Source organism: Rhinopithecus roxellana, chromosome 10, assembly GCF_007565055.1.
Source record: "Rhinopithecus roxellana isolate Shanxi Qingling chromosome 10, ASM756505v1, whole genome shotgun sequence".
In the NCBI taxonomy this organism is placed as follows: domain Eukaryota; kingdom Metazoa; phylum Chordata; class Mammalia; order Primates; family Cercopithecidae; genus Rhinopithecus; species Rhinopithecus roxellana.
This window is the reverse complement of record NC_044558.1, coordinates 130,048,793-130,062,720: the sequence shown is the minus strand read 5'-3', so window position 1 is coordinate 130,062,720 and position 13,928 is coordinate 130,048,793. Positions and strand designations below refer to the sequence as shown.

At 35.0% G+C, this 13,928-nt stretch overlaps 1 protein-coding gene across 1 annotated transcript in view; it reads right to left on the bottom strand.

Moving 5' to 3' along the window:
* The window catches only part of ETNK1 (ethanolamine kinase 1), a 61,508-nt gene that overhangs the window by 24,316 nt on the left and 23,264 nt on the right, over positions 1 to 13,928 (bottom strand). Inside the window, exons 3-4 of the mRNA XM_010376253.2 lie at positions 4,256 to 4,396; positions 2,293 to 2,435 (exon numbers count right to left, since the gene is read on the bottom strand). Coding sequence (XP_010374555.1) covers positions 2,293 to 2,435; positions 4,256 to 4,396 — 284 coding nt within the window. The remainder of the gene's footprint in view (positions 1 to 2,292; positions 2,436 to 4,255; positions 4,397 to 13,928) is intronic.

The following is a 13,928-nucleotide window of genomic DNA, read 5'->3' as shown; positions in this document are numbered from 1 at the left end:
GTCCCTTATTTTTTGGTTTTATATAAACAAGTTTGTTCTGTGAAATGAATATGCAAAAGAAACTTATAAAAATAAAAATATGAAAGTTTAAAATTATATTCTAAAGGAAATAACAGATTCTCTTTGATCAACTTGCAGTTAAAAATAAAGCTGAGTGTCCACTTCAAATGTAAGATGAAGTCCCTCACTTGAAATTCCATTATATAAAATGTTTTATTAGGTCCTGCACTGAATTTACAAGCTCATACACTGCTTTAATGCATAACTAATGCTCTAGTCTCACAAATGGCATTGAGATTTGGTTACCAGTATATAATGTAGTGCATATAAACTATGATAATTATATATAATAGACAAAAAGACATTAAAGGACACTGTCAAGTACTTAATATTTTAGGGTATGCTCAAAATTTTAAAAATGATTCCACATGAGCATTTCAAGATGATTCAAAACAAAAATGTTAGTTCAGTATGTTTTTGAAAAAATTAGATCTCTAATCGACATTGAAATATCAAACATAAAAAATTCTCGAACATATTTTCGGCAATATGTGCGTAAGCCTACCACTCGACAGTGTACCTTTCGTTTTCTTAAAGTGAAAGTCAGCTATATCTATCAACCTTTGTATTTGAATAGTCCCGCCTTACACTCTAAGAAGGGTCATAAACAGTAATTTAATATAATTATGACCATGCTAATGTGAATTCTTAGGCTTTAGTATATTTACAACAGCACAATTTTGATTCAAAATCGGCTCTTCCAACTGTAATAACTATCTTCAAAAACCGGTTTTCAGGCCAGGCACAGTAGCTCACGCCAGTAATCCCAGCACTTTTGGAGGCCAAGGCAGGAGGATCACTTGAGGCCACAAATTCAAAACCAGCCTGGGCAACATAGCAAGATTCCATCTCTACAAAAAAAAAAATTTGAAATTAGTCAGGCATGGTAGCATGCACCTGTAGTCCCAGCTACTCAGGGGGGTGGGGCAAGAGGACTGCTTGAGCCCAGGAGTTGAAGGCTGCAGTGAGCCATGATTACACCATTGCATTCCAGGCCTGGGTAACATAGTGAGATCCCATCACTTAAAAAAAAAAAAAAAAAAAAAAAAACAGAGAAGGCCGGGCACGGTAGCTCATGCCTGTAATCCCAGCACTTTGGGAGGCCGAGGTGGGTGGATCACCTGAGGTCAGAAGTTCAAGACCAGCCTGGCCAACATGGGGAAACTCTCTCTTCTTAAAAAAAAAAGGAAAAAAAGAAGATACAAAAATTAGCCGAGCGTGGTGATGTGCACCTGTAGTTCCAACTACTCAGGAGGCTGAGGCAGGAGAATCACTTGAACTTGGGAGGCGGAAGTTGCAGTGAGTCAAGATTATGCCATTGCACTCCAGCCTGGGTGACAAGAGCGAAATCCCGTCTCAAAAAAGAAAAAAAATAAAATAAAATAAACTAGTTTCCTATAAAATGAAAACACGGTTTCAAAAACATTTTTTTGTTAGTAAGAATCCTTCAACCAAAATTTCATTTTTAAATTTCAATTTAGCGTTGAAGGGCATCTATCATTTAGCAACCAAACCTCAAACCACTTTAGCCAGTAATATAATACAACCGAGTGGTTCTTAAATATGAAAACAGAAATTGAATACAGTGTACAAATATGAACACAAAAACATTTCACCAAAAAGTATTAGGCTACCTCAAAAAATGTTGAAATTATTTACCAAGATTTCTTGATTACTTTAGTAGACATAAATTTGAGAAACTACAAATAATATCTCCTTCATCTGGAGCTCTCTCCTTAGCATTGAAATAACTACCAAATCAACATAATAAATAGATAATGAGAAACCTGGAGACACATTTGTTTTCAATATTGTTGTCCTTCCCAACACTGTGAGAAAATTTTTCTATTTATAAAGCAGTTCAATGTCACTTTGTTGATTTTCCACATCCCCCATTATAAGCAGGTACATGTTCAACTCATGAACAACCAAATAAGTTTTGCAATTAAATTTATAAACAAATTCATTTCATCATTTTATACTTAAAAATCCCACAGAAATCACAATCCGTTTCTAACCAATTCTAAAAAACATATTTTATACAAATATTAAAAGAATATATATCCTAAATTATCAGTTACCGTAACTTGATAACCTAAAAGAAAATCTTTCAAGGTTTCATGCATGATCTTACTCCTTGCATTTGAATTTATTTTATTGATATAGAGATGAAATGACCATTAAGAACATAAAATAAATCAATTTTACTTACTGCTAAGGTCAAACACCTACCTTGTTTCTCATTGTAGATTATATTCTTACACAATAGGTCATTATGGCAAAGCACAACAGGTGAGCCCAGGTTGGAAAGAATCTCCTTCATCCAAGTCATCTCTTCCTGAAGAATCTGAGAGCTTGGGATATCACTTAGGAACCTTTTAGTTTTAAAAGAAGAGTTATATCTTGTGTGACTTTTTTTCAAGTTTGATTATGTCAAAAGTTAGAATAAAGAAAACCTATATAGTAAGTTTAGACATGAATAAAAGAAACTGAGCAGCAATTAAAATGTAGGACAAAAGTTAAAAAAAAAATCACTAAAAACTTGTGTTTCTAAGTGATATATATAGGTAATAACTAACAATTACTAACTACTATTCTAAGTAATTTACATTTATGTCAATTTTATAGATGACAAAACAAAGATACAAAGCATTTAATAAACAGAAGTTTAAGAATGTTATTTAAAGTTACAAAGACTATTTTAAAAATTAAAAATACGTATTTCAAGGTTGAAAGGGTAAATGCAATATAAATCTAAATTCTCAGAAAAGTCAAAAGATTACTGTCTATAAAAGTTGATAAAAAATAAAGGTATCCTTATATAATCCAGTTATGTTAAACACAGAACTATTATAGAAATTGCCACAGAGTAGTGAGACTGTGAAGGGCGGGAGGCAGCATGGTGAGCTGGACTAGAAATCATGGCTTTTTGTCCTGTCCTCATCTATACTAATTATTATCTATACTTGTATTAATTTGATTAAAAAATCAAAGGAAACAAAATTGGCTGCTACCACTCATTCCTCAATAGCACCAATCAGGCTTACAAAACAGCTATACTCCTTCCCTCCTTCCCTTAATACTTGATGACGTCTTGATTTTTTCTCCAAAGTCTCTCGAATTACTCCTTGCTTCTCCATTAACAGTATAAATACAGATTCTTTTTACATTTTAATTTGCCTGTTCAGGTGGTTTCTACCTATATTTTCCCCACTACTGTATTCTTCTCTACATACAACTTCCACAAGTAGTCCTCATATGTTCTTTTCAAAATGGTATGACTGGTCAAAAATGCGGTGCTTTTTTAAAATTTTTTTTTTTTAAGGTAGTGTTGAATGAAAATTGTGGGATTCAAAGGATTATAAAACTTATAATCATGAACAAACAAAATGGAATAAAAGAAATACAAAATGCATTTAATATTTTAATTGTGTTTTATGTTCTAGCTGTATTATTTTCTACTGGGGTAAGGGTTTTCTTCCTATTATTTACTATAGTACACCTCCAGCTTTTCCAAAGAATCATTAACCTTAAGGATTTAAAATAAGCCTTGGAGAGCCTAGGAAAGAAATACAACTCAAATAACCTTCTTTGAATAACAATAGTAATTTTTAAAACAGTAGCTACCTCAACACTTACGTGATGACCAGGCACTGTTATAAAGACCTTTACATATACTATCTCGATCTTCACAAAACCTCTCTATGGTTAATACACTACTACTGTAATTTCCATTTTATAGATAAGAAAACAGGTAAGTTCCCTAGTTGAGTGAGTTACACAACAGAAATGTTAACCAGTACGGCTGAGATTTAATCTGTTTGGCTCCAGGCTCTTGTGCTCGTATTCTACATAATACTAGACTTGCCTCTCAATTCTGCAGTATCTTAAAAAGTCAAGAAAAATCTTGCTTCACCATTACCACCTACCTTTTTATTTTTAAATGGTGTTCCCCTACTTCCACCTCTGCCCCTTGCTGTTGTAGGGCATATTTTTTGGAAGGGGACACTGAGGGGGATAGAGAGGCAGTTTTTTCTGTAGTGCCATCTTACAGCCAAAGAATCAATGCTTATTTTACTTCAATGCAAAGAAAGAAAACCATATTTTATACAATGAAACTTTACAATTACCTTTGAAACCCTATCATAGAGCAAAGCAACGTAAAACATAATTTCAAATGTAAAAATAATTTTACCTTTTATTAATGTCTTCATCTGCAAATCCTGTGGGAATGAGAGAGAAATACTTTCCCATCTTTAGCCAAAGATTAGATTTGGGGATCCAGCCATTGTGTGCATGGATAGCATGGATTTTAGCAAGCTGACGAGCTATTAGCCTGTTTAAAACAAAACCGCATAAAAAGAAAAACTTAAGTATCAAAAAGGTCAAGTCTACTGACAAAGATTCTTGATGAAACTTTAGTCAGTCTCCTGAATCTTCTTGTAGACCTACCTGTGCTCCCTGTTGTAAAAACCAGTTTTAGCAAGAATCCTACTGAGTCCAGTTTAGCGAGAGTATCCCCACCCTTGATATCTGATCAGGTTCCTTATCCTTCACCATTCCCCAAATTAATTACTCTGGCCATCTTCAGCAAGAACCATTAGGTTGTTCTACCCAGAAACCCCTTACTCTGATGTTACTCTTAATCTTCCATCCACCAACCCCTACCCTGCTCCTTGGATATACATTCCCACTTGCCCATGCTGCATTTGGAGTTGGGCCCAGTTTCTCTTCTCCAATTCCAAAATCCCACTGCTGTGGGTCCCTATACCAGTATCTCAATGATTCTGAAGAAAATCGGCCTTATCATGCTTTAGCAAGTATCACTGAATAATTTTTTCTTTAACAGTTATGGTGCTGTGACTCAGAATCAGATTCATCACTGGACCCAGGACCCTATGTTTGCACATTTGAGTTCACTTCTGACTGACTGATGGGGATCCATTGGTGAGTCAGATTCCCGAACCACTGAATATCCACTGAAGTTGGCAAGATCTTTGATACTTAAGATTTTGAGTGTACTCTCTGAAACTAGATTAGAGTCCCAGGCTTCCTTTGAAAGGTACCTCCTAGGCTGGAGGTCCTTCTTTCTGTCTCTGAGGCCCCTCTGTTCTCTCCATTGGATCCTGCTTCTCCCATGTGAACTTCTCTGTTCCCTGAAATCCCTCTTTTCGAACCTCGGCTCTACCAGCTCTGTCTACCAGCTCTGTCTACCTAGTTCTTGTTAGCATGATTTTCCTAAGGAACTTCAAAACAAAGTAATTACACAGAAACTAACGAAATTCTGATTTAACTGGCCTGGTGTGCAGTCAGGACACTGAGATATTTAAAACCTTCCCGAGTGATTTTAATATGCAAAAACATTTGAAAACCACTTAAGGCCCACAGAGAACCTAGCATTATATCAATCCTTAAATAACACATTTATTATTACATTTCTATATTATTGTAAATATTCTTGTTTTTGTTTCATTCCTAGTAACTAAAGAGTCCTGATTTTCCTTTGGAGAAACTTCTGTCCCTCTTACTTTTAGTTCATGTCATTACTACAGAACTGATTTCAATCCTAACTGCATCCCATGTGCATCACTCACTTCAACAGTGAGTGAACATATGACCCTGACTTGCTCAGAGCATTCTATCATTCAGGCTGGTTCAGCACATATTACCCAAGCTAAGCCAGAGACTTGATCTCACTTTTGTTGAAGCTATTAGAAAATTAGGAAAATTCTCCCCCTGTGGTGGTTAAACCGGTCAGAGAAACCAACTGATAATATTATGGAGAGTCCTAAGGAAAGTTTGCGAGAAAAAAAAAGGTAAAAGAATAAACAGAATAAAGTGATATTCCTAATGACATTGTTACAGTCCCTGGATTTACCCCATGTTTGAACTCAGTATTCGCAATTACAAGTACCAATAAATTCCTTCTCCTTTATGTCACTGTAAATTGTCAAATTATCATCCTCAATCAACAGTATTAGTCTCATCTTTAATCTAATACATTATTAAAATACTAAAATCCATAACCTTTTTATATATGTGTACTTTGGTTCATACCTCTCAAACAAATGAGTAAATAAACATTTACTTTTATAAGCTAAGTCATTTTGAATGACCCTCCCTAAGACCATATACTCATGTCCACAAGAATACAGAAAACAAATTATTTTTATGTCAGTCGCATATATACACAGAAAGCTAAGCCCAAATGAACTGTGGTACTTAAGCACCAGGCAACTTGATGAAAAGGCCAGGTGGTTATAAAATCAAAACAAAGGAAAGTGCAAATGCATGCATGTACACGCACACACACACAGACACAAACACACTTTAAGCCAGTTAAAACTGGTTTTAAAACTTCAGAGAAGAGGGGGAAACAAAAAGCTTGAAGAAAGATACAATCTGTGTTACATGAAACACAAGGGGTGATCTATGTCAACAGAATATTATGTCTTAGAAATATTTACTAAACAAATGAAACAGATGATTTAGGAGGGGGTCACACATATTTTTAAAATAAATGAATAATAATATCATTTCTAACAGTTTTATCCCAGGGTTTATATGAGACCCTGATTTGGGGTCTCTTACAAAACGTAATTTTCCTTTTTGCAAAGGGGACACACGTGCTGGAACTGACAGAACTCCATGACTCCCTCGTCTGCTCCATGCTGGATTCAGAGCAGGTGTGAAGAGAGGCAAATGTCTGGGAGAGCAGAAGGCCCATGTCACTGGAGGGCTCAGCACCGTAGTTCTGCTTTCAGTGAATAAGCAAAACTCAGGGAAGTAGTCATCCAAGTGCTGCAGTTATTTGGAAATGTTTTCCAAACAGTCCCTTTAGAACTAAGCCATTTCTGCTTTTCTGATCTGAAATGATCAGTGTAAGCTTACTGAGATCAGGAGACAAGGAGGCCCTATACATCACACGGATAAAGTCAGACAACTATAATACTTCTGCTGCCTCAAGTTGTTTTTTAAATAAAGTATTTTGAAGTTCATGAGAATCATGCTGCAATATGGTCATTCCAGAGCAAATATATATTTCAAGATTAATCTAAAGCAGTTTTTAAATTACTTGAATTTTCTGTGTATTAAAAAAATGTAATGTTAGAAGTTGTCCAGTTACTCTGCTGATAGTAACTGAAATGTCAGGTGGATTAAAATCTATTTTGGATTTTTAATAATCTCTTGTACTAATAATTGTAACAAAAATGTTTTCTTATGCAAAAACCAAATGAGCATCCACTTAAAATACTGCCTATTCTTTGATAATAAAGCCACATCACCTTCTTCTCTCACTCCAGAATTCAAGCCAGTATCTACAGGTCTCAAAATTACTGGTCTTTTTTATCTTTTATATAACACAATTAACATGTAAAGTGTCTTAGTCCTTTCAGGCTGCTTTAACAAAAATGCCATAAACAAGGTAGCTTATAAATGACATAAATTTCTTTCTCACAGTTCTGTTCCTCACAGATGGCACCTTCTTGCTGCGTTTTCGCATGGTAGAAGGGGCAAGCAAATTTCTTTGGGCCTCTTTTATAAGGGCGTTAATGCCATTCATGAGAGCTCCACCCCCATGACTAATACTGCCAAAGGGACACACCTCTTAATACTATTTCTTTGGAATCAGGTCTGAACAAAAGGTTTTTGAGGGGACACAAATATTCAGATCATAGCAGAAAGGAAGGCAGTTGATTTACAATACAAATCTTCTCATGGAAATAAGTATACTTCTATCGTAACCGTGGCAGCCACCTATATACACTTAAAAACTAGGCTTTCTGAGGAGATTTTAAAAATTAACTATGGCCTAATCACAAGTTCCATACTCATCTAAATTTTTTAATAAATAAGGACTGAACAAAGCATGAAAATTTTAAAGAATGATTTTAAGAAAATTAACAGTTTTTACTAAAAATCGAATTCAACATAAGTTGCAGAACAGAAAATCAACACACAAAAATCAGTTGCACTTCTACACTAACAATGAACAATCCAGAAAAGAAATTAAGAAAACAATTCCATTTACGATAGCATCAAAAAGAAATAAACACTCAGGAATAATTGAGGAGGTGAAAGACTTGTAAATTGAAAAAAATTAAATACACAAATAAACAGAACGACACCCCATGTTCATGGATTGGAAAACAATATTGTTAATATTTCAATACCACCAAAAGTAATCCACAGATTCAGCGCAATCTCCATCAAAATCCCAAAGGCAATTTTTGCAGAAAAGGAAAAATCTATCCTAAAATTCATGGACTCTCAAGGGACCTGACAGTCCATGACACTGAAAAAGAAAAGTTGGAAGTCTTACACTTCCTGACTTCAACTTATTACACAAAGCTACTGTAATCAAAACAGTGTGATGCTGTCATCACAGCATCACAGTGGAGTTCTGTCAGTTCCAGCACGTGTGTCCCCTTTGCAAAAAGGAAAATTACGTTTTGTAAGAGACCCCAAATCAGGGTCTCATATAAACCCTGGGATAAAACTGTTAGAAATGATATTATTATTCATTTATTTTAAAAATACGTGTGACCCCCTCCTAAATCATCTGTTTCATTTGTTTAGTAAATATTTCTAAGACATAATATTCTGTTGACATAGATCACCCCTTGTGTTTCATGTAACACAGATTGTATCTTTCTTCAAGCTTTTTGTTTCCCCCCTTCTCTGAAGTTTTAATATAATATATATAGTATATAAAGAAAAACATATAGATAAATGGAATAGAGCAGAGAACCCAGAAACAAATCCACAATTATACAGTCAAACAGTATTCAACAAGGGTGCCAAGAACCTTAAATGAGGAAAGGACAACAAATCGTACTGGGAAAACTAGACATCCACATCCAGAAGAACGAAGCTGGACCCTTTCCTTATACCATACACCATATACGAAAACTAACTCAAGATGGACCAAAGATCTAAACATAAGAACTAAAACTATTAAAACGCTCATGAGAAAACAGGGGGAAAGCTTCATGACACTGGATATCTGGCAATGATTTCTTGGCTATGACACCAAAAGCACAGGCAACAAAAGTAAAAATAAATTCTACCACATCAAAATTAAAAACTATGCATCAAAGGACACAATCAACAGACTGAAAAAGCAACCTGCAGAATAAGATAAAATATTTGGAAATCATGTATTTAACAAGGAGTTAACATTCAGAACATATAACAAACTCCCACAACTCAACAACAAAAAATAACAAATAACCCCATGAAAAAATAGGTAAAGGACCTGAATAGGTGTTTCTCCAGAAAAAGTAAACAAATGGTCAATAAGCGTATGTTCAACATTACTACTCATCAGGCAAATGCAAATCAAAAGCACAATATGATACCACCTCATATCCACTAGAATGGCTACTATAAAAAATAAAATAACTGTTGGTAAGAACGTAAAGAAATTGGTGCCCTTGTGCACTGCTGATGGGAATATAAAACAGTGCAGCTATTACAGAAAACAGTATGGTGGTTCCTCAAATAATTAAAACCAAAATTACCATATGATCTAGCAATTCCACTTCTGGGCATTTATCCAAAAGAACTGAACGCAGGGTATCAAAAACATATTTACATATCCATGTTCACAGCAACATTATTCACAACAGCCAAAAGTGACTAGCCCATGTTTATTCATGCATGGATGAATAAACAAAATATAGTATATAAATACAAAGGAATATGATTAAGCCTTGAAAAAACAGAAAATTCTGACACATGCTACACAACATAGATGAACCTTGAAGTGTTCATGCTAAGTGAAAGAAGCCAGTCACAAAAAGACAAACATTACATGATTCCACTAACATGATATACCTAAGTAGTCAAATTCCTAGAGATAGAAGGTAGTGATGGTTGCCAGGGGCTGGAGGAAGGAAGGAAGATTTGTCGTTTAAAGAGCATAGAATTGGCCAGGCCTGGTGGCTCACACCTGTAATCCCAGCACTTTGGGAGGCCAAGGTGGGCAGATCACCTGAGGTCTGGAGTTTGAGACCAGCACCTGGCCAACATGGTGAAACCCTGTCTCTACTAAAAAATAAAATAATTGGCAGGACGAGGTGGTGGACACTAAAAAATACAATAATTGGCAGGGCGAGGTGGTGGGCACTAAAAAATACAATAATTGGCAGGGCGAGGTGGTGAGCACCCGTAGTCCCAGTTACTTGGGAGGCTGAGGCAGAAGAATTGCTTGAACCTGGAAGGCAGAGGTTGCAGTGAGCCGAGATTGCACCACTGTACTCCAGCCTGGCTGACATGGCAAGACTCTGTCTCAAAAAAAAAAAAAAAAAAAAAAAAAGATAGAATTGTAATTTTACAAGATAAAAAAAAAATTTTCAGGAAATTAGTTGCACAACCATGTGAATGTAATAACACTACTGAGCTGTACATGTTAAAAAACGGTTAAGATGGTGACACAAGAGCCAGGAAGAAATTATTTAGGCAGATAGTGAAGGTAAAGGAGTTATCGGTAAGGGCTCCCTTTTAATAGAAAGCAGCCCCCAAATCACTTCTAACTAAGAGTGGCCTGAAAATTCAAGCTGCAGACATAGATAAGCAAGCTAGAAGCTTGCATGGGTAAATGCCGGCAGCTGTGCCAATAGAAAAGGGCTACCTGGAAGCCAGGTATGTTCAACATGGAGCCTGCTCCATCTTCTCTTTTCTTTGTCATCATGTGTCCAGTAAAAGAAGCAGGCAACATGGCACTGGCCAGGTAGAGAACCATCTGCATAATAAAAGATTAAAGTGGGGCCACCAGCTTCTACATGCTTTATGCAAAAGGCACACCTGGTCCAACCAATCTTTTGTGCCCTATGCAAATCAAACACTGCCTCCTCCAGTTAATCTATAAAACCCTGTGCGTTTCAGCACAGAACTGGCAACCCATTTTCTCTGGGACCCCTCTCTGCACAGAGAGCTCTTCTCTTTCTTTTGCCTATTAAACTTGCGCTCTTAATCTCACTCTGGTCGTCTGCATCCTAACTTTCTGTAGCTGTGGGACAACCAACCTCAGGTATTACCCCAGATAAAAATGCTGCTTCAATGGTAAATTTTATGTTGTATTTACCATAATCAAATTTTTTCAGAACTATAAACAAATCAAATTTTTATTAACTAAATAAAATGCTCATTGAAAAAGAAGAGTTCTTAAAAACACTTTAATCAAGTGTACAATTGTTTTCTATTAGCAAATATCATATACAACAGAAAACACTACATTTTTGTATTTCCTATTTAAAACATTATTTTTAAATGCTTCTTTTTTATATAATATATTTGCTGACACAAAACATAAGCAAATCAAATCCAACAATGTATAAAAATAAACTATACACTGTGACCAAGTGGGATTATCTCAGGTATACAAGGCTGGTTCAATATTTGAAAATTAATTAATGTAATTCATTACATTAACAGACTAAAACAGAAAAATCACACGAACCTATCAACATGTGCAGAAAAAGCATTTTGCAAAATCCAGCACCCATTATCATAAAAACTCAGCAAACTAGGAATAAAGAGACAGTATCTTCAATCTGATAAAGAATATCTACAAAAAAACTACAGCTAACATCCTACTTAATGACAAATAATTTGAAGATTTCCCACTGAGATCAGGAATAAAGAAAGAACATAACTTTTTAACCAATCCTTCTTAACACTGTACTGAAAGTCCTAGCTAATGCATTAAGACAAGAAAAAAAAAAAAAAGAAGTAGACAACATGATTTTCTATGGAGGAAATCTAAAAGAATGGACCAAAAAAACCTCCTGGAATAAGCAATTATAGCAAGCTTGCAGGATAAAAAAAAATATGAAAGTCAATTGCTTTCCTACATAACAGTAATGAATAGTGAAATTTGAAAATAAAATGCACTCCTTTTACAGTAGCACCCCCAAAAATAAAATACTTAGGTATAAATCTAACAAACTATGTACAAGATCTACATGAGGAAGACTATAAAACTACGATAAAAGAAAGCAAATAACTAAATAAGAGATATTCCATGTTCATGGATAAAAAGACTCAATACTGCCAAGATGTCAGTTCTTCCCAATTTGATCTACAGATTCAGTGCACTTCCTACCAAAATCCCAGCAAGTTATTTTGAGATACTGAAAAACCGATTCTAAAGTTTACATGAATACTGTATCCCAAATATACACAATTATTATTTGTCAATTAAAAATAAATTCTTAAAAAGTCAATTTTAAAATGTAAAAAATAAAGTTTATAGAGAGAGGCAAAAGGCCCAGAATAGCCAACACAATATTGAAAGAGAAGAACAAGCTGGAGGACTAACACTACTTGACTTCAAGACTTACTATAAAGTTATAGTAATTAAGGTAGTGTGATATCTGCAAAAGATTAGACTAACAGATGAAGAAACAGAATACAGAACCCAGAAATAGACCCACATAAATACAGTTAACTGATTTTTGAAAAGGAGCAAAGGAAATAAAATGGAGAAAAGACAGACTTTTCAATAAATTGTGCTGAACAACTGGACCTTCACACGCAAAAACATGAATCTAGACATATACCTTACACTTTCATTAAAATTTTGTCAAAATGGCTTACAGACCTAAATGTAAAATCCAAAACTAAAACTCTGTGAGAAGATAACATAGGAGAAAATGTAGATGACCCTGGATTTGGCAATGACTTTTAAAAAACGACAACAAAGGCATGATCCATGAAAGGAAGAACAGATAAGATGGACTTCATTAAAATTAAAACTTTCTACTCCGCAAAAGACACTGTCAAGAGAATAAAAAGATAAAGCACAGACTGGAAGAAAATATTTGCAAAACTCATATCCAATAATGGATTATTATCCAAAATACACCAAACAGCTCTTAAAATTCAGCAATAAGAACACAAACAACCCAATTTAAAAATGGACCAAATACCTTACACAGATGAGTAAATAAGCACATGAAAAGATATTCTATATTACATATCAGGGAAATGCAAACAAAAACAATAAGATACCTATACATTTATTAGAATGGCCAAAATTCAAAACTCTTACAACACCAAATGCTGGTGAGGATGTGGAGCAACAGCAACTCTCAGTCATCACTAGTGGAAATGGAAAATGGCACAGCCATTCTGGGAAACAGTTTGGTGGTTTATTACAAAACTAAACACACTCTTACCATACAATCCAGCAATCATGCTTGTCAGCATTTACCCAAAGGAGTTAAAAATTTGTATGTCTACATTAAAATCTGCAGAGAGATTCTTAGAGCAGCTTAATTCATAGTTGCTAAAACTTGGAAGCAACCAAAATGTCCTTCAGTAGTTGAACGGACAAAATAGATTTGGTGTACATCCAGTGAAATATTATTCAGCACCCTGAAAAGAAATCTGCCAATAAGCCATAAAAAGACATGGAAGAAACAAATGCGTATTACTGAGTCAAAGAAGCCAATCTAATGAGGTTACTTAACTAAATGACTCCAAATATATGACATTCTGAAAAAGGCAAAACTGGGAAGCAGTAAAAAGATCAGTGGTTGCCACTGGTTAAGGGGAAAAGAGGGATGAATAGGCAGAGCACAGAGGATTTTTTTAGAGCAGTAAAACTCCTCTGTATGACACTACTAACAGTGGATACGTGCATTATATATTTGCCCAAACTCACAGAATGTACATCACCAAGAGTGTACCCTAATGTAAACTGTGGACTTTGGGTGACAATGGTGTATCAATATAGGTTTGTGTATTATAACAAAAGTACCACTCTGATATTCATAATGAGGGAGGATGTCTGTGGAGGATGTATCAATAAAAAACATATCTTTAAAAAGATCTAAGTAGAGAAAAATAAACAAAGCCTT